General features: G+C 48.3%; 1 protein-coding gene across 7 annotated transcripts in view; it reads right to left on the bottom strand.

The window, feature by feature from the left end:
* Positions 1-21413, bottom strand: part of Foxn3 (forkhead box N3) — a 377817-nt gene that overhangs the window by 15489 nt on the left and 340915 nt on the right. For 5 of the 7 annotated variants that reach the window (XM_057782270.1, XM_057782272.1, XM_057782271.1 and 2 more), the window contains 2 exons: positions 13884-13949; positions 4827-4932 (listed from right to left, as the gene is read on the bottom strand). In XM_057782270.1, coding sequence (XP_057638253.1) covers positions 4827-4932; positions 13884-13949 — 172 coding nt within the window. The remainder of the gene's footprint in view (positions 1-4826; positions 4933-13883; positions 13950-21413) is intronic. The other 2 variants (XM_057782276.1, XM_057782277.1) reach the window with 2 other exon arrangements.

The raw sequence follows: 21413 nt of genomic DNA, 5'->3' as shown, positions 1-21413 counted from the left end.
TGCACACACGTGGTATACAGACATGCAATCAATCAGACAAAAAAACACTTATACACAAAACATAAAAACTAAGAGAGAAGGCCGGGCGGTGGTGGCGCACGCCTTTAATCCCAGCACTCGGGAGGCAGAGGCAGGCGGATCTCTGTGAGTTCGAGACCAGCCTGGTCTACAAGAGCTAGTTCCAGGACAGGCTCCAAAAAACCACAGAGAAACCCTGTCTCGAAAAACCAAAAAAAAAAAAAAAACTAAGAGAGAGAGAGAGAGAGACAGACAGACAGACAGAGAGACAGAGGAAGGATTTAAGGCAAGGCACTAACCAGAGAACTACATCTCACCAGGTTTCAAACTCTCCCGAAAGGGTCATAGTTCTTCCCTCCATTCTTCATAGAATCCAGCCTAATTCTACCTGAACATCATCTGTGAAATAAAGTTCAAGACCCCTTTTAGCCCTGGAGTCCTATTGGTGTGGAGGCAAGGAGAAAGAGCGCAGGGGTGAGGGGTGCCCCTTCCTGGGGCTGACAGCTCCAGTAGCTCTGTATTAGGGTGATATCCAAGGGGAGCACAATAGAAAACATGACTCTCCTGCACAAGGCTCAAGGTCATGAAGGGTCCCATAGTCAGGGGCCTACCCAGAACCTGCAGGAGCTGAGGATGTTCAGACACAGGAAGGGACAAGGAGCCAAAACCAGGACTTTCAAAAGCATTTGGCCAGTGCCAAGGAGTGGAGAAAGGAGGAGAGCTCCACAGAGCGGATCCACTTTCGCCGGTCCAGGCAGGGCAGAAGCAAAGACTTGCAGGGATGTAGGCCCACAAGGGACTTGGGCGGTCTTTCTGATGGAGTTCTTTGGGTCCTTTCTCCACCTCACCCTTTACTATCGTCTCCTGTCCTCCATACTACATTCTGAAGCCACCTTTGAAGGCTGAAGTGTCAGAGACAAAAGGCAACAGCTGCTTGGTCTTAAAGAACCCGCCACAACGTGGGAGGAGATGGATGGCACATTTCCCTCTACTTCTGACTCCAGGACACACCCCCATCAATGCTGCACTCTCAGCAGGCCTCCTCCAGGTGACTAGGAGCAGAGCGAGGACAAAGAGGATTCTCCTAGTGGTCTGGGCGTAAGATCTGGTGCTGTGAGCCGCAGCAATGGCTTGTCTCCTGTTCTGTGGGAAATGTTTGCAAGTGAGGTTCTTAGAGACCCAAACGAAACCAAGCAGCTGCACATGGTGATTATGGGGCTCTTCCTCGCAGTTTTGGCACATGCCGAGGGCTGGACTTACAGCCGGGGCCTTACCCTAAGTTTGCCCTGCAGGAAAGGTGGTGGTGGTTTAGCCTAACCCCAAGGTTCAAGGCCCGGGAAAGTATGGGGAAGGCACAAAGTGCAAGAGCCCAAGCCCTCCATGTCATTTGTAACTATCTGCACGGAGTATCCTTAGTATCCTTAGTATGTGCAGGAATCAAGCTGTGCTAAGTCTACTAATCCATGGGTCTCTGTGCGCATGCCCATGTGCCATGGTCAGAACCACTGATCCGCAGAGCAAGGACCCAGAGGAACATCTCCTGAGCATAGATTCTGGGCACTAGCCCTCTAACAAGGACCCACCTCAGAGCCACTCTCTCGATCCTCATTGAAAACTGGGGCATTTAGTTCTTTTCCGTCGGAGCGGACATATGGGGAATCAAAACCAGCCCTGAGGGGCCAGTGAGATGGCTTAGCTGGGAAAGGCACACGCTGCTAAGCCTGACAAACCGAGCTCAATCACGTGGTGGGGAAGAAAACTGACTCCTGCATGGTTCTCTGACCTTTATGCTCTCCAACCCCAGATGTCCTGGGAATTGAGAGATGGTTCAGGGGCTAGGAGTACTGGCCATTCTGTCAGAGGACCACAGCTCAGTTCCTAGTACCAATAAGGTGGTTCACAGCTGGTCTTTAAATCCAGTTCCAGGAGGCGACACCCTCTTCAGCCTTCAGTGGGCAACACATGCTGCTAAAACACACACACATAAAGTAAAAACTAAAAAATTCTTTAAAAAGAAAAAAGAACCTCAGAGTTAAAATTAAGATGTTTCAGATCCTGGACTTGTAACCTCCCTACCAGGGAGGCAGCACACAGCACCACTAGGAGAGATGAACTCTGGTCCACCCTCCCCCTCTTCTCCCAGGTCTGTGATCACGTGTTCCATTTGATGGAATCTCTTCCTCACGTTAGAGTCATATTAGGCATTGAACCTGGGGCCTCATGCCTTCAGGCAGGCACACTTCCACTAACATACATTTCCAGATCCATCCATTCAATGGAACCTTCAGAGGATTTCCCCTGGGAATGCAGGAGCAGAAGCAAGCAACACGCACTTAGCCACGGGCAACAGTCATAAGGACAATGCATCCTGAGCACTCCACGCCCAGGCAAATTTAAAGATAAGCAGGTTTCCGACACCGAAGGATGGGCCAATCTTGGAGGTTATTGAGTAGAAAGTCAACACAGTTGAGTCAATTACACTATTGACAGATGCTCTTACGAGGAGATTTCGCATCATAATTATATGCAAAGGAACCCAGCAAATACAAGCTGTGTAATGATCGGCTAATAAAAGTAACACTTCATCCATGTCAATAACAGTTTCAGACTCAAGACAAACAAAGATGGCCTTTGCCACTCAGTTGAGAGGGAAAAGAGATCCCCGAAAGACAAATATTTTCACTTAAGTTGGGAGGTGATTAGAAGAACACAGGAAACCTGTCACACAGAGGAGAGGCAGGCACCAGCCTGCACTGCTGCTCAGTGACTCTCCCGGACAAACCCTGGCACACCCGCAGGACCCGCAGGCACACACTGTCCTGTGGACTGGCAGGCAGCATTCAGGGTTCTATTCTTCACTGGACTGTTTCTCTCAAGTGCGGCTGAATTCAGGTTCCAGGGGTGGGTGGCCAAACTTAAAATGTGTGATGAATAGGGTGAGCAGAACAGGATTTCCCGCCCAGTCACATCTTCCTGGGTCTCAGGCAGTGCAGAATCTGCAAATGCCTTCACAGCTGGGGGCTCACTCTTCTGAGTCGCCCTATAACGAGGGCAGACAACACAAGCAAATGTCCCCAGGCTCACAGAGCACCCCCTCCAAACAAACCAACCAACCTCTTTTGGAAAACAGAGGTTGGGCAGATAGAGGACAGTATTTGGAAAATACTGCGAATGCAACCCCCTTCATGCATGCGTGCGTGCGTGCGTGCGTGCGTGTGTGTGTGTATAATGATCAAATGATAACCAGTCAGCTTCCTGCTCCAATTGCCATGCTTCTCCACCATAGTGGACCGACTGTTGACTCTAGAACTCTTAACAGAATGAAACCTTTCTTCCCTGAGTTACCTTAGGTCACGGTATGTTACAACAACAGGGAAGGAAGTAATACAGGTGCATTCATGACCCCAGTGTGTGTGTGTGTGTGTGTGTGTGTGTGTGTGTGTGGCGGGGGTGGGGAAGGAGGCGTGCAGCCGAGCTGCAGATCTTTAGCAAGCAAGCAGCTTGCTCTGCCCTGTGTAGACCCTGACTGGTCAGCTGAAAAAGACCTAATCCCACCCTGGGCAAGCAAACCACCTAGAAGAGAAAAGGGGACCCAGAGGAACATTAACAAGCATGGCCACATATCAAAAAGGCCACAGTGCAAGCTCCCTTTTAGAACGGTGTTCTGCGGGAATCCTATGCACACTGAGGAAGTCTACAGAAGACAGACACCGCAAGGGAAAGATGCACAAGTCACGGGCGGTCAGTGCTAGCTGTCAACCTGACAGAACCCAGAAGACCCGGGAGACAGGCCTTTGGCCCGCCTATGTGGACCATCTAGATGAGCAGAGTGGGAAAGACCCGTCCACAGTGGGCAGAGGGCACTGGGCTGTGTGGATGGAGAAAGTGAGTTGAACACGAGCTTGCATTCCTCCCTCCTGGCATCCTGACTATTAAGTGACCTGTTGCTCTGAGATCCTGCTCTTTGACTTCCCCGCCATGATTGACAACACCCCTGAACCACCAGCTTTTCTCCTTTTACACAATTTGTCAGAGTATTTTATTATGGCAATAGGGGGAAAAAACCCATCACTGAACATATTTGCTTCAAGAAGAAAGGCAGGGTGAGGGGTGCCAGGGTGATGTGGAGAGGGTTGTGGAAAGTTTCTAGTAGCCCAAGAGTCACATTTTAGGGAACTAGTAAGGCAGTGATTGATATGTGGACAAGAGACATAGGAGCCTGTCACATTGTATGTGAGGACCCTAAGTCAGAGGTGGACTCTATGCACGGGCTGGTGATGGGGAGGAGGAGGAGAAGGAGGAGGAGGAGGAAGAAACTACCCAAAAAAGCGCCCATTTAGTGTCCTCTGGCATGAGTCTCAGTAACAGGGAAATGATACCCTTGCTACCCACAGACCCTTTACCAAATCACATTTCACACACACCCCTCCGTGGAGACATGGAGTTTCACAGATGAGGGAACTGAGGCAGGTTCAGATGGATGAGACAGCATCCCAGGGTCACAGGCAGGGGAGTGACAGAAGTAGCTCTAAAACCCAATCAACAACTGCTCACCCTTGCCTTTTGGCCTCTTTTACCTGGTACTTTAAGAAAAGCCTAGCTTATATCCCACCTCACTGGAAAGGAGCTGGGATAACCTGAGGGCGCATGGAGATGAGATGACAGCATCTGGAGGGTATGCGTCCCGTTCCTTTGATGCTGTGGACATTCAAGCTGGCCCTCTCCACCTCCTGACAACGCCACCTCCCAGAATTGAGGGATGTTTTTCCCACTCAGCAGGCAGGCTCCACCCAGCAAGCTTCCCTTACCTTATGGCCGCAGTCATCCCAATGGGAGTGATCGGCAGTGGGCGGACGCCAGGAAACAGCCCTCGGCTCAGAACCCTCGCTCCGTTTTGTATCACTCCCGGAGAAACTAGGAAAGCAAAAGAAAGAGACATCACAGGTGAATTCAACTGGGAAGGAGTTAGCAATTTTGAGAGAGAGAAAAGGTGGGGGAACAGAACACGTACACACACACACACACAAAGTACAGAGAATAAGACAGAAAGATAATGTGCAAACAAAGTCATCAATAGTTTACAAATTATTGATGCTTTTGTTAAAAAAGAATCAATCAAACATTAGTTTAAAAAGTGGGGGGGGGCTTTGGGTTGGGAAAGAAGACTCAGTGGTTAAGAGCCCTTGCACTATGAGCAAGGAGACGGCAGTATGAATTCCTAACAACCAGCTGAACTGAGAACTCGCTGGGTGCCAGCCTAACCCAAACTGAACTTATGATCAGGCAAGAGACCCCTTCTCAAGGCAGTAAGGTGGACAGCGACAGACAAAGATACCCAATGGCCTGCTCTGGCTTCTGTAGGAGGGTGCACAGGCACACCTGGCCAAATATTCACCTGTGCAACACACACACACACACACACACGCCCCAAAACAGAACAAAACGAAATTTCCTACACCCATTAGTAAAATCTCTCATCTTTGGTCTTCCAAGAACATTTAATATCACAGAGATGGCAGGGGACTGCAGATGGCAGAACAATCACATCACCTCATATTGCTCATGTTTGCTAAGGTCAAAGGTCGAGAATATCTATGCATTTGTCCTTCATCCAAAACAAGCAAAAACCAGACAAACAAAATGCAGCTAAAAATCACAGTGAAACCTTCCCCGAGGGGCTTAGCCTTTCTACATTCCATGCTCACACAGGGGTCAGGCTGCCTGGAGGGGCGGGCTAGCCTCAAGTCCTTGCTTCTGCACTGTCACAGACTGGCTTCAGGGGCCTGTCAGTCTTTCCCTGCACCCCTCTCCAGCATTCCTAGTGTCCCCTGACCCCTCTGCTTTCTTCTACCGATCCCTCAACGTGCCCTTAACAACTTTCCACCAGCAATCTTAAGACCTGGGGTCCAGGCTCCCCTCCCCTGCGTCCTCAAGGATGTACCTACAGGGAGTCCTGTGTATGTGACCATTATCCACCTCCTGAACAGTAGCTTCAGCTGGCACAAGGTAAGCCTCTAGCTCCTGCCGCATCTGCAGACATCACCTACATGTCTATGGGGCCAGGTGAGCTCTGCAAACGGAGTGGGCAGGCTCCTTCTCTAGTTCTCGTGGGCTACCATGGAGATCCCCGAATGTTTATTCTGCTCTCGAAAGAATACTCTAGATCTCTTCTGCTCCCTGAAACCCTGGCACAGTCCCATACTAAAAAGACGTGGATAAATAGTGCCCTTTCAAACAAGCAACAATGAAATACTAGAAAATTATACACTTGAAAATGAAAAGCAGTCTAGGTGTCAAAATTAAAAACCCATGTTATTTGCAAACAGTAAATACTTTTATGAAACAAATTACTAACGCATACATGTTTCATAATTTTTAGGTTTCTAAGAATTTTTTTTTCAGGACCGAGAATGCTGTTCAGTTGGCAGAATGCTTGCCTACCATACACAAAGTCCCAGGCTTGGTCCCCAGCATCATAAAAACCAGCGATGGCGATATCCACCTGTGATCCCAGCACACAGGAGGTGCAGACAGGCAGGAGGATCAGAGCCGGTACAGTCATCCTCAACTACATGATTGGGGGGGAGGGGGTCTGAAAGTCTTTGATGTATGATAAATATGAAAGAATCCTTTAAAAGTATTTGTATGATTACATGTGTGCACACGTGAGCATGGGAATGTCTGTATCACGACATGTGTGGAGGTCGGAGGGCAAGTCTATGGGGTCTGTTCTCTCTTCCACTTTTGTGTGGGATCAAATTCAGGTAGCCAGGCTGGCACAGCAAACACCTTTACTGGCTGGGCTAAGCTGTCCTGCTTGCCTGAAGGCAGACTACTTTTACAGACTGCCCATTTCTTGGGCACTCTGTAATTCTTGCTAATGACTTTGACACTTCTCTTCTAGTCTGAGGTCCTTGTGAGAAGGTCTTAACGAAAGGCAGGATGCAGGATAAGATTGCCGCTCTTGCCTAAGTCAGTGCTGTAGCACATCCGTGTTCAGAATGCCCTTGGTCTCTTACTCTTAACTGGTCACGTGAGGAGGCACAGCCGGACCAGAAACTCTACCCATTCCCAATTAGCAGCCTGACTTAAAGAGGATAGACGAGGTTGTCTGAGGCAGGAGGATAACCAAGTACCTTACGAGCATGGGAACGATTCCAGTTCACAGCTAATTACTCTATGAGGAAGCAGGGTCCGAAAGATTTACCACGTGATTTGTATTTCCCGATGTCAAGACTTTGTATAAAGCTGTATAAACTAAGGTAGTAGCGGGAGATGGAGCTGAGTCTCAATATTCCGATCATTGGAGCGAAGTGTAATCCAGAAAACAGACTTACCCTGAATATAGTCAACCAAGCTTTGGCAAACGTAGGTGTCAAGACAACAGTGTCAGAAAGCAGCGTATCATAGCACGCACACCCCTCCCGGGACAAAACAAACCTTGACCCTTACCTTATACTGCATGTGAAGATTAATCATAAACAGATCTACCGTTTACAAGGGGAAGACACAAGATGAGGAGAACTCAGATTTCAGCTCGCTGCAGCACTCTAGAGCATATGGGCTTTTGCTAGCTATCAAGAGAGTGCAAAGAGGTTTTCAAGGACTTCTGATGGTACACCCTAGGTCACGTAGCCACGGGGTGAGTGTGTCACTACGAGTGTGTCACTGAAGATCTCAGTGAGAACAGTAAATAGATCTGATACAATGGACCACGTCAGAAAAGAGTTAAATACTGAAGATCTGTAACATGATTGTAATCTTTGTCAGTAAAAATTACATATGAGCAACTAGTTAGCATCTCCCTGTGTATTAGGAAAACTACAGTTAAATGGGAGAGAGAGAATTGGAGGGTATGAAGACACGCAAGGGTAAGTGGCTAATAGTGGAGATGCTCCCTACCCACTGAGCAGGGCAGGGGCCGAGCGGTGCTTGGACCATGGCCTCAGATAACACTGGTTATCCCGCTATAGTTCTGTGGCATAAACATCTTACAGAGTTGTTCTGAGAATTAAATAAGGTAAGCTATGAAAACCGTCCAGCCTAGTGACTGGCGCTGTATGCTTATTAATATCATCTCTGTCATCAGTATCCTTCAGCCATTCCATATCACCTCACAAGAAAGTTCTGATGAATTATCTATAAGGCTTAAGAAGACTCAATGGGGGAAATTCAATTCTTTTCAGTCTACTCTGCCTTTGGTAGCTAACGCTAACCTCACATTCACCCACTCAAACATCTTCCCAATCCATGAACTGTATTCATTTCAAAGCAACCTGGCAGTGGTACCAGCTGTGTGCGCCTGAGCCCGCGAGACTGCTGGGGAGTGTAGGCTGGCTCATCCTCTGAACCCGGAGCTCCTCCGCAAATGAGCTGTGGTGCCTACAGCTCCTGCCGTCTCCTGGTCCTCATTGGCAGCACACGCCATGCCGAGATGGTGAATGCGGATGAGCTCGCTCACGGCTGCCAAAAGCCCAGCTGTGACACCTAACCGTGCCTCCATCTCTTCTCCTCTCTGTCCCCACGCCCAAGTATCAGGAAAGTGGTTTCTGGAAACTGTGTCGAGCCGATACACAACGGCTCTGTGGAAAAGGCATTGGGATCCATCACTCACTCCCTTTCCACTGGACACCAGGCAGGAATGTGAGTCCATTCCCTTGCCCCTGGTCGGAAATAAGCACCTCTTCTCTTTCCATTTTCTCGCTCTCTGTCTCCTGAAAACATCCACACACAGCCTCACCGCATGCTCTGAGGTGTACTTAGGCTGCAGCTCTGTCAGAGACTTAAGAAAATTCACGTTGGAAGTCAACTTCTAACTCCGTGCTCACTCCCATGAGAAGAGTCCAAGCCTTCAGCACCATCTTTTCTTGGAGACCAGGTACATATCCTTTCTCCCAGCTACTTGGGAGAAGAGACAGGCGGCTGGGCTGGGTGCCATAGGCTTCAGCACCAGACTCCCCCGCACTTACTGGTCAACTATGTTCTCTTAGGCCATGGACTGTCTCTAAGCCTCCTGAAATTAGCTAGACACACACACCTAAATAGGGACAATCAACAGCATGGCTCGGTGTGGATGCTAGGGCCTGGAGTGACAGTGTAACCTGAGGAGGTGTCTCTGTGTGCATGAGGTGAGCATGTGTAAGTGTGCAGAGTCTTGTGCTGACCCGAGGTTGACACTGGGTGCTTTCCTCTGTCAACAGCCTGAGCCATGTCTGCAGCACAAATTCTAATTGGCCCTAATAATACAAACCCAGAGTGAGATATTAGGGGTGAAAGCTGAAAGATCAGAGAAGCAGAGCCGCCAGCCACTGGTTCTCTCCTCTAGGAAATCCTCTCACTGAACGGGGTATCCTGTCTCTACCCATCCTCAGACGGAATCCTCAGACTGAAAGCAAGGGCGCGAGCTCTTGACTGACTGAATCCTCTGACTGAATGGGCTGAGGTCCCGACTCCTCCTGTCTTATATCCCTCTCTCCTCCCAGCCACATCCCTTCCTTTCTCCACCTCCCAAGTGCTGGGATTAAAGGTGTGAGCCACCAGTGCCTGGTTCTGTTTCTTTTTTAGACTGATCAATCTCGCATAGACCAGGGTGGCCTTGAACTCACAGAGACTCACCTGCCTGCCTCTGTCTCCCGAGTGCTGGGATTAAAGATGTGAGCCACCACTGCCTGGTCTCTGTGGCTAACTAGTGACTAGCTCATCACTCTAATCTTCAGGCAAGCTCTATTTGTGATAACACAAACAAAATATCACCACACACGTCAACTAGATTGTTAGGGCCATTAAGCTAGGATTTGTCCCTGCCTCCCCAGCACCAGAATTACAGGTATGTATCACACACACACACACACACACACACACACACACACACACACACTTCTGGGACTTGGGTCCTCCTGTTTGTACAGGAAGCACTTTTCTGACCGAGCCACTTCCCAGGGTCTAATGCTCGTTTTCGTTTTGAAAAGTCCGAGGCACAGAACAAACTATGCTGCACACTGCGCTCTCCCTCAGTCCGTCACCAGCTCCCCCTTGGTGCGCACCTCCCCGAGTCTAAAATTAACCTCAGAGGGGAGCTCGTGGCTCTGCCATTGGAGGGCAGCCCTGGCTAACACCATCAGAGGCCATAAGCCGAACAGCAGGCCATTCCTGTCATCATCATGTCTACCCCCTTCCCCACACCCCTTCCACCTGCTCGCTTGGAAGCAGACTGGGCAAGGGCTGCCATGGCGGGACACAGCCTGTTTCCTGTGGGCTTTCTTCGGTGGAGCCTGACACGGTTGACAGATACCCCAGTTCCAGGCAGCATCCCCTTCCCTCTGGGTCCATTCTGCCATTTTGTTTATTATCCAGAGTTCCATCTCTGGGAACAGTCCAGCCAGGGATTATATACAGCCTTTGGAGATGGGTTGTGGTGACCTGGTTTCTCCACGGGGGTTAAAGATCACTCACAAGGATTGTCAAGGGAGCTACTAGGCAGGCGATTCAGGAGACAACAGCACTGAAATGAGTCCACGCTGCCGCTCTTCAGGGGGAAACCGGAGAAGCTGGACAGATTTGAATCTCAGAAGTCAGGACGATGAGCAGACAGCCACACTCTCTGCTGGCTGTTTTGGAAGTGGCATTCTGAGCACACGACACAACGGCCCTCCTCGCAGAATGTACCCCATACACTGCGGGTGATGCCACGGGGACAAACTTAGAACCCCAGGCTTTTATCAGCCGCACTCCACGGCCTCATTCACACAGGAGTAGACAACCGAAACAAGAGGTGGTGGGTCCTCAGAGACACCAGCCCAACCATTTCAGGGTGCACAGGGCTCCCAGGTTCTCACTAGTTTCTCAGGCAGGGTCTTTTCTATACCTCACTTGGCTTCAGAACCTGGGTGGCGGCCAGCGTGTCAACCCTGGAGATGCCAAACAAGGAAGAGATCTAAGGGGCTGCCACCTGGTGCTGAGGTGCAGTGGCTACAAAGGGTGATGACAAAGTGGGGGGAGGGGCTTTCTAGTAACCAAGCCAGCCTGTAATTGCCCAGAGTGAACAGTGCCAGGAGATGAAGTGGGTAGCTTGCCACTCAGAGGGGCAGCCTAGGGGTGAAGCAGGAAGCTATAAATAGCAAGGCACGAGGAGGCTGGATAAACAGAGCCTGGCCACAGCAACCAGCCCCAGGGGAGGGGAGAGGCAGGGAACATATGGAGCTCTCAGAAGCCATGCTGCCCAACTCCTGAGCATGCTGGGACACACAACTGCACACACCACTGTGCACGCTGCCCTCTCTCTATCGTGGAGGCTGGTTGTTGCCTTTCTACATTGACTGAAGATCCATACCTAGACCTGGGGCAATGCAAGCAGGGCGGGCAGACAGCAGCTTCAGCATCCTGTCTCTGCAAGGCTTCTCCCTTGAGGAGGCAAGGCACTGCCTCCAATCTCCAGGCAAGAAACAAGTCCCGTAAAGGAAAGGAAAGATGCAGCTGGAGTGGGAAGATGAAGCTGGCGGGAACAGCGGCAGACAGACAGACAGACTTCCCTCTGATTGTGTCTGTTAGGAGATGGGGGATTTTGCACAATCCCTAACTACGACATTGCTCTGATCTTCAGGGGCTCTGTAGCCTGCCCATCGACCGTGCTGCATTTGACCTCCAGACTAAGACTGGAGGTCAGATGGGGAAGGAGATCGTGAAGTCAGCGTCTCCGACTCCACCTCTCCTTGTTCTCTCTGCATTAGCTGCTCCTTCCATGACCTTCACTAGCATCCTGGTTGGTGCCTGCCAGGGCCCTGGAGACCCTTCTTGGCCTGGGGCCCTCATGAAGGCTGTGGCTGGGTTTCTCACAGAAATGCTGAAAGCACTGAAAGAAATAAAGCTCTCTAAAATTATCCTACAGAGCCGGGAATGCAGCTCAGCCAAAGCCCACATTTCCATCTCATCTCTGGCTACTTAACAAGCTTGGAGCCAGCTTGGGTCACATGGAACCCCACCTTAAAAAAAAGGATAAAATAAGAAAGAATCCACACCTTTAACACATGAACACTTTTAAAACTCAACTCAGCACTCAGACATAAGTAGGGTTGGGGCTATCCCAGAGAGGATTACAGTCGGAGAGTTTCAGGAATGGAGAGGGGAGTGGTTCATCTGGTCAAGAAAACATTAAAAACAATCCCGTTAGCAAATCAGGAGAACCTGACCTATGGCCAAGAGTCCAGGATGAGAGCCTTTCAGGAAAGACACGGAAGACTCTAAGTGCTCGATCCACATGCCCTGCCTTTCTTTTCCAGACTCTCCATTCTCCTTCTCAACCTAGGGACCAGTTCATCAGAAGGATATACACGTAAAGTAATAAACACAGCGCACAGTGGCTAGGAGCTGAGGAAGGGGCTTGAACCTTGGCCGGCTCTGATCAGATCATGTTCCCACCACGACGGGCTGGTTATGTGACCTGATCCTAAGGACCTTTCCAGCCTGTGACTTAATTACAGCTGGAGTCTGCAGCTTTTCCTGAAATGCCATCTAAAAGTGGATTTTAAGTATAGATTTCTTTGAAACGTAAAGCATCACTTGAAAGCAGGTTAACTGCTAGTTGCGGAACTATGCCTGTTGTGTACCTGCTTAGCAGTGGATTAGGCTGGCCGGAGGTGTGGGCAGCCTCCCATTCCAAACGCCAGGAAACGGAGGTTAACCAAGGGAATGAGAGTTCTGTAGTCAGGGCAGGTAAGGGCAGCCCCAGGCAGAGAGCCAGCTTGTCTGAGAATGCTTGGCAGTATCTCTTGGATCTTTTAAAATGCACACAAAGAAGAAAGGGTGATGTCAAACTTCCTAAGGTTATCAGGAAGGCCATGACTGGGGTCTGGAATTCCTATCAGTCCACCATAAACCTACTGTGGCTCTAAGGATGGGTGTTTTCTTGTGGGAAATGTCTGTCTCCAAAGTGGGGGAATTCTCCTTGCTTAGAAGGCCATGGTCTCTTCAGAAGGCCAGAGAGCCCGAAACCAACTGGCATCCTAGTCACAAGACGGGCAGGTAGGCACCAGTCCCTAACGGTGTCACCGGAGGATCTACCATGCCAGTTACTTTCTGCACACGTGTGGCACGGCAGTGCCCTGACAGCAAGACAAACAGATCCTAGTGTACCACCTCTCCGCTCAGTGCGGCTCTGGCTGGTTGCGGGATGTAGACAGACAGAGGCACTGGCCTCAAGTTGGGAGGAGAGCACAGACGTCTTCATTTCAGGTCAGCTATGAAGATGAGACAAGGAAAGACACCAGGAGGTGGACAAGAGTCCAGCTGAAGCAAAGCAAAGAGCTGTCAATTAATCTGACATTGCTCAGTGAGCCCTACTTAATTATATCGGCCTTGCACTTCTCTCTGTGCCCACCTAGCACATAGGGCAGAGATGGTGCAATGTGATAGTGCACTTCCATTTTTAGGCCAAGCCACGTGGGCGGGCCAGACTTTCCATAACACCCCCCAATTTATTATTGAAGACCTACATGGAAAATAAGGTGTACAACGGGGTGCTGCTTAGCCCTGCCATGGGTAAGCTGGCCCAGGGAACCTCACCTACAAACTCATAGGATTCCAGTAGGAGAAAGGTCTCCAGAAGAAGTGGTTAGGGGCTCTCTTTCTCATCTCCTCGTTCTGATGATGTGTGAGAACTCTCTCATCCTCGAAAGCACCTCTGCACTGGCTCACGCATATGCATGGCTGCATGTGGACATGCATAATGCATGTCAACCACACATTGCTGTGAAAGTGATGTTACAAGTGCGGGGCTATGTCGGCATTAGTTCTTCCTATGGTCTGGGATGTCAATGAGAAGGTTAAGTTCACAAACTATGGCGCTGTATGCTATAGAAATATCTACTCACAACCTGCTTGTATCTCAGGGGGAGAATTCAAAAGCATCATGGCACTGGCAGCATCAATGTCAGGATCTGGAAAAATCAACCAATAAATAACATTATTTACAACGGGGCTGGTGTGTGTGCGTTTTCTTTCCCCCTGCAAAGTTACAGATTATGAATGTGATAGAGAAAGAAAAAAACATCCAGGAACCAGATGAGGGATCTCAGAGGTGACTTCTGTACCATTTGGACTTGAGAGAAAGAAAAGTTATTCTAGAATGAGATTTAAGGAACATGCTAGAATTTTTTTTTAAATCTATAAGCATGTCTTCTTGCTTTGTTAGTGTCGGGACCTGCACTGTGGGTGTCCGATAAGCTGCTGGTCGAGGCGGCCCTCAGCTTTTACCAGGGGTGGAGGAGCAGAAGAGCTGGTAACAATAGGAAGGTCAGCCTGGGATTCTTAAATGCTTGGGGGGGGGGGGGGGGAGCACGTCACAGCATCACCAGGAAGAGAAAGCACCGAATACACCTGCATTCAGTCAGAGATAAACAAGACATTTGGTCATTTTCATTCATCAGCAGAATGGAAATCATATTTTAGGAGGCTACATGTGAACACAGCGCTGTTGGAGGCGATGAAGGCATTTAAAAGAAAAAGCACATAAAAATACAAAGAAAAGAATTTTAAAAGTTCTGATGTCAAAGGCGCAGTGCTTATGTTCTCATTTATTATTGCTTTTAATCTGCTACTTCCCCAAATACTCATCACTTTATTGCTATAATTCTTAATAGGTTTCTGAATCCTTACCAATCCACCGGTTGACAGATGGCAGGTTATATAGAGACAGAGAAAAATATTATCCCTTTAGAACTAAATTCATTTTCCTCTGAGAAACAGCAGCGCTGCTGCTATGGAAATGAAGGTCACCATGACAACGGTAAACAACCCCCAAGAATGGTCACTGAAAAGGCTGAAAAGAACATCTGCCCCAGCCCAGCATCCCAGCTGCCCTGGGGCGAAATTCGCTAACAGTGCAGTGAGGCCTTGTGACAGAAGCTGCCGCCTGTCCCCTGTCTAAATAAATGAAGTGTGCAATTGAAGTCGACATCAAAATGCCTGCCCTTGCAGATTACTGCCTCCGTGTCTGCTAAGCCCAGTAACTAATGACTGGGGAGGGGGGGCTCGCACTTGTCAGTTTTTGTACAAATTACATACCAAAAAATTCAATTTACTACTAATGGCTCCATGGCACTTTATTTTGGGTATTATGCGAGAAAATTACTTTTTTACTGTTTAAAAAAAAGTACATTTTTCATACATTATATGTGCAGTTTAATTCCAAGGGAGCAATGCAATGCATGATAAAGCCCCATGAGCGATTAATAATATGGATGATGCTGGTTTCAGAAGACAATGCCTCAAGAAAAAAAAAAAAAGAAGGTAAAGAAACTTCACTCTGCCCTTTTCTACTTGCCTGCAGGAGGCCTGTTACTTACACACCATAATGGAGTAAAACTTTATTTTAATAAGCACACTGTATGAGAAACAGGTAAATTAGCTTCTTTGGCAACTCCTGGGGTGACATTGCTCAAACAGTCAGTCCCTCCCCACTGACACATGTTCAGTGATTCACAAAAAAGCTTCAAGTTCCACTCTGCTCACGGCAGTGACGCCCTAGCAGTGATGGCCTTGGGCGCCCATGGGAGGCAAGGGACAAGCTTGGGCGTGGTGCCTCTTTGGAAAGAACTCTTTGCTTTTAGGGAGGAGCTCAAATACGTGCTTTTTCTTTTCCTTGTACAAACCTTCACTTCCATCTTTGTGAAGATTCAAATGCAACAGGTGGCCTGGGTGGCCCTCCGGGCTACAAGGTCCCTATCTCCCCAGGTGAGGGTCCAGAGGTAAGGGGGGAGCTAAGATATGAGATGGGGGGGGGGGGAGTCTGAGGGCCACACAGCCTTAGTGGAAGAAAGACACAAGATGGATAGAGAGTGAAAAGCTACAGCATCAACATGAATCACTGAGAACCTAAACTTGAGGGTCTACCCAACACCTCCCCATGATGCCCCCTACCCCACCCAAACCAAGCTAACTAATCAAATACAGAGTGCTGACACTCTTCCCCCACTTTCCACTGAGCAGATGGACCAGGTCTGATCTTCCACCCATGGAGTTGCTGATGCTATCAAGAACTCAAGTGCTCCCCACTCCAGGAATTCTGGGAGAACAGGTAGGTTTCTCATGATCTAACAGACCATGCATGCCTGTAGCTTCACGCTCCTTTCTGAAAAGTCCAGACACTCCCAAGTCCCGAATGGAGGCCAGGGCATGGGATCCTCACCCCCAAACCATCATCCAAACACAATAACTACACAATGGTATGTGATCATGGACACAGGAATCCACCCTGTCAGTTCTTCTCCAGGCGGCTACAGTGAGTGCCTCCTCCTAAGCACTGAACTGTGCGGAGATGGCTTGAATGCAATGACGTCATGATGAGTTTATACATTCGTACCCAAGTTACAGTGACCTCAATCAAGATGAGCATAACGGAGAAATCCATTTCTGCCAGCCACCCGAGTTTCCAGGTGTTAGATTGCAGGTGCCCCCAAGAAACCACAGATTTGCTTCTGCTCTTTGTCTGGAACGTGGTATGACATGGCATTGGTAGTTCCTTCCTTCCAGCTACTGTTGAGGTATTCCACTGAATGGCTATCATGGTCATTTGTTTATCCATCCATTCTCTTGCAGAGTGATGTGTGATTCACCCCTAGCTTTGAGTACTATAAAAAAAAGCTACTATAAATGCTTGCACCAAACTTCTAGGACATGTTTTGTCATAGGGGCTGTGTAGAGATATTGTACAAGGAATGAGCTCTAGCTGGTCCATATCGTATCAGCACTCGAAACTGTTAGCCATTTGGTGAGTATGTAATAGTGTTTCGGTGTGGTTTTGAGTTTGTATTTTACTAATGACAAATTGTGTTGTGTTTTTCTATGTGTTAAAATGTTCTTTGTGCATCTTCTTTTGGGAAAACTTTAAGTCTTTTACCCATTTTTAAATTGGGTCGTGCAACTTCTTCAGCTACACGGCACACATATTCTGAAGCTTTGATGAGATACGCATTCTTCCAAGTCCATGACTTACTCAGCTTCTCGATAGTATACTTTAACCAAGTCTTTACTTTCTCTGAGATCTAATTTACTAATTTGTTCTTCCACAGCTCATAGTTGAGACATTTTGTTAAATGGCATCCTTTTCTGTTTTCATTCATTAGCTTATAGAGTATATAATTATCCGAGTTCAATACCCACACTCACAAGTAAATAAAAACGGTAGCAACCAACTGCATCCATCTCCTTCCTCATCTCGTATGCACGCTATCAGAGACCCCAACACTGTACAAACCCGAGTTAGAGGGGCCTCTGTGCCCCTAGTCTGAACACTAGGCAGCCTCAGAGGACCCTTTGCCAGACATGTGTCTATGGTAAAGAATCCTGTGCTCTGCTACATGCCTGCCACAGAGGCCCTGGCCCACTGTGACAGCCACAGCTCTGCAGGATCTCTCCAGAAAGTCTCAGCTTTCCTTCCTATCGAGCAATCGGGCAGTATAAAACATACGAACCAGGGGTTACAATCGAGTAAGTGTCTTCCCCAAAGACCTATTCCAAGATCAACATATATGAAAATATCTGGAAGCTGTCTATGCAAAAAAACAAGTATTTCTGTATAGTCATAGGGATATGAACATGTATTTATACTCAAACACATGAATCTATCTTTAAAATATGGGTTTAAAGCACTGGTTCTCAACCTGTGGGTCATGACCAGTAGCATATCACATAGCCTGCATACCAGATGTTTACATTACGAGTCATAGCAGGAGCAAAATTAGCAGTTATGAGTAGCAACGGATTAATTTTGTGGTTGAGATCACCACAGCATGAGGAACTGTATTAAAGGGTCGCAGCATTAGGAAGGTTGAGAACCAGTGGTTTAGAGTACTTCCCCTGATCTCTCTCTCTCTCTCTCTCTCTCTCTCTCTCTCTCTCTCTCTCTCTCTCTCTCTCTCTCTCTCTCTCGCCATGTGTGTGGCTCCAGTCTGAAAATATTAAGTTGACCCCAAAAAATTATTTTAATATTTGCTACTGTGCTCATCTACTGACATGATTTATAATATAAACTTTACCACAGGCAGGTTCCACCACAAGTACTGTGTGTGTGTACACACATACGCATGTGTGTATGAGCTGGCAGTATCTGCAATTCACTGAGGGTCTTAGAAGGAATCTCCTGCTGAAAGGGGGCAACTCCCATATCTGTAAAATAGCTGGCTATAGCTTAATTGCTTTTCACTTAATAATGTATCTTGGCAACCTTTTGTTAACATTATTGAAAGTTTTTGCAATGACGGTTTGATGTGGAGAAAACCACCTCACTGTACAGGCCCTCTCTTCCCAGCAGATGATGTCTTTCCAAGAAGGGAGGAGGAGCATACGAGATGACTATGGAATCTGCCAGGAGCTTGAGCTCTGCCCCACAAAACCTGGGAGCCCCCCCCCCAACGTGCTGCCTCTATAAGGCCCTCATTCAATATACCTCCTTTTGTCACTCCACCCACCCTTCCTCTATCACTGATCCCCTTGGGTGACAGGGCTTTCATGTGTTTCCCCTCTGGTTTGCATTCAACAAAGTCGGTCACTTGAAGCCATGGTACTTTTTGATGGAAGCATCCATTTAGGGTAAGCTGGAAACAGTTTAGAGGCCAGGGGAGATATTTTGGGGTTTGGGGATTCTTCTGCTTCAGAGGAACACCTGATTCCACAGGAGGACAGCTAAGGAAGGGCAGAAGTGGATGGACTGTGTAGAATGTTCCCTCGGGTTCCTGATGGTCAGGTGAGGGACTTCCTCCCATGATTCAGTGCAGTTTATCAGTCTAAGAAAAGATGGTATTTTGTTCAGGACTCATGAGGAGCTGCCTGGTAGGAAAAGCATTTATGTCGTATTTGGAAAGCCACAGTGAAGCAGAGGGGTTCAGAAGAATAAAACAGCATGACATTTTATTCTGAGATGAGGGATTCTCCCCAACAGCTCTGCAACCCAGTACAAGAAAGTAAGCAATTTTACTACAGGTTAGTTCAGTATGGCACCCAGCATGCTGCCACTGGTGCCTGGCGGAGTTCTGACCTTCATCCGTGCCGAGCCAATCCCGAATCCTGTACTGGAAGGATCCCCCTTGATTATGCTTTGGTAATGGCATCACTTCTCTGAACTGGTTATCTTTGATGTGGTTATCTTATCACGCTGCCTCTTCTCTGGAGTAAAGGGTGGCACAGCTTGTTTTCAAGCCCTCTTTTCTTGAATGTACACAAGTCGAATCATGCTAGTGAGAAAAACAGGCTTCCAAGAGTCTGCCATCGGTGATTCAGCTGCTTGGATCAGGATAACACTGAATCTTGCTTTCCAGGCACGTGGAGAAGGTTCCCTTCGGGAGTAGTGGAGGTGTTCGCCCGTGGGCAGAACGGGGAAAAAGCGCTAGATAGATGCGGTCAGAGGACTGCCAGATTCAAGTCCTGGGTCTGCTGCTAGTTGACACGGAACTTTGATGCTGCTGGGCCTGACCTCGCTCAGTTTAAAATGGTGTGGGACACGAGGAGAGAGTCGGTACCAGTTTCCACGTTGTTCTGGCTTCCTGTAACGTCACTTGACGTCTGCCCTTTCTGATTTGTGGCTGACAGAAATTATGGACTCCCAGGGACACCTTCCAGATGGGACTTCTGCTCCAAAGCTGCTGGCGTCTGAGGACAGTCACACCAAGATGGGGAGAACAAGTACTCCCTGCAAAGCTGTGGCCTATCGGGATGGGTGTTTTGTGGGTTCTTGGTAAGACTTCTGTTGGATGACAGACAGAAGTGCCTGGAAAGACCATGTGTTTAAAGCAACCTCAGAATATAAAGGTCAACAGAAAGCACTGGCTCAGTCCAGACTTTAAAAAAAGAAAAGACAAAGCTCAGAGCTGACAGACCTGCCAAAATGACAACAGCAAACATTTTTCAGATAGCAACCTGGAGATTTATTTATGCTTGAACTCATTTGATCCTCCATACAGTGAATATGTTCCCCTTCCCTGCTCGACCTTATACCTCAGGTGTTTTACTTGAGGTAATTTCTAAGTAATTCCTCAAAAGACATGGGGAAAAATGGCACATACTGAATATGAGTGCAGGCATGGACAATCAGATGCACGCATGGACGTCCTCTGACGGCCCTTCCTACACAGTGAGTGGGCTGTGGGGGGCTCTTCCTTACCTGTCTCGCTCACTGTTGTATCCTCAGCACCTACGATACTCGGGACCTAACAGCGTGGAGATAGGCACACACGGGATAAATGAATGGGTGACCTTATCTTACCCTCTGCTCAGGTGACTAGACCTATCTGGAACGCAACCCTCAGCTGGGAATGGTATCTGGGTGCTAGGCTCTGGATGACAGCAAAGTCACAGTCCCTAGTGATAGAAACCCTGGTTTGTAAAAACCAGGGGGCACGGAATTACATATACATGGGAAAGATAAGGCTCCTTGCAGCAGGAATGCAAAGCAAGAGGCTGTGAATGTAACCCCAGAAAGCCCAGAAAGAGATAAGTGAATGGGGCGGGGAAAAGAAATAAAGGGAGGATGTGACCCTTCTAGGTATGGGCTGAGGAGAAGCTTTACTGTTGATATAACAGGCAAAGGCATCTGGGCGAGTCGGAGTGGACATGGCTGACAGGCAGAGCCAGGCCATCCATGAGGAGAGGGAAAAGGGGCAAGGGGACAGGAGGAGGAGGAGAGAGGAACCTGGAGTGACTGCCAAGAGGCCGAAGGGGGAAAGGACAAAATGGCTGGGGTATAAAGGGAAGAGCAACTGGGGGAAAGAGCAGTTCAGGCCCTGGGCTGGAGAGTTCAAGTTAGGGGATAAGGTATGCCAGCCAAGAGGACCCTTTAACAAGTAGGGACTGAGGGATGCCGGGAGACTGTGAAGGTCAGTGTCAGCTTTGATCGGTTAATATGAAGGAAAAAGGACCTGATCAACAAGAAACACTAGAACATGAGAAAAACAAGCAATAAAAAAATGCACAAGGATGCATAGCATTTCCCGGGGGCTGAGTAGATCTGCTCAGTTTCACTTACTGCAAAGCCAGTGTTTCTCAACTGGGGGTGATTCTGTCCCCCACCCCCAGCCCAAGGACATATGGCAATGTCTGGAAACATTTTTGAATGGCATGACTGGATGGGATGGTGTTTAATATTCCATGGTGTGCAGGATAAAACAGTATCCGGTCCATACATGATAGAGGGAAGTGGGGCGGGCTGAGCTAACATGTACACGTGCTACAGCTGAGAAAAGAAACTTCTGAACCATTGTCTTGAATAGAGCACACCAGGCACACATAAAAATTCACCTTGTTGCTGATGCCCGCCTTCCCTTTGCCTAAGCAAAATCTCTGCGAGAGATATAAGATATCTCCATTTGTGGCTTTGAAATCACTGAAGCTTTGGCTTCTGTTGCAATCAA

This window comes from Chionomys nivalis, chromosome 10 (genome assembly GCF_950005125.1).
Source record: "Chionomys nivalis chromosome 10, mChiNiv1.1, whole genome shotgun sequence".
In the NCBI taxonomy this organism is placed as follows: Eukaryota; Metazoa; Chordata; class Mammalia; order Rodentia; family Cricetidae; genus Chionomys; species Chionomys nivalis.
Note: the sequence above shows the minus strand (reverse complement) of the source record. Positions and strands in the feature narration are given on the sequence as shown.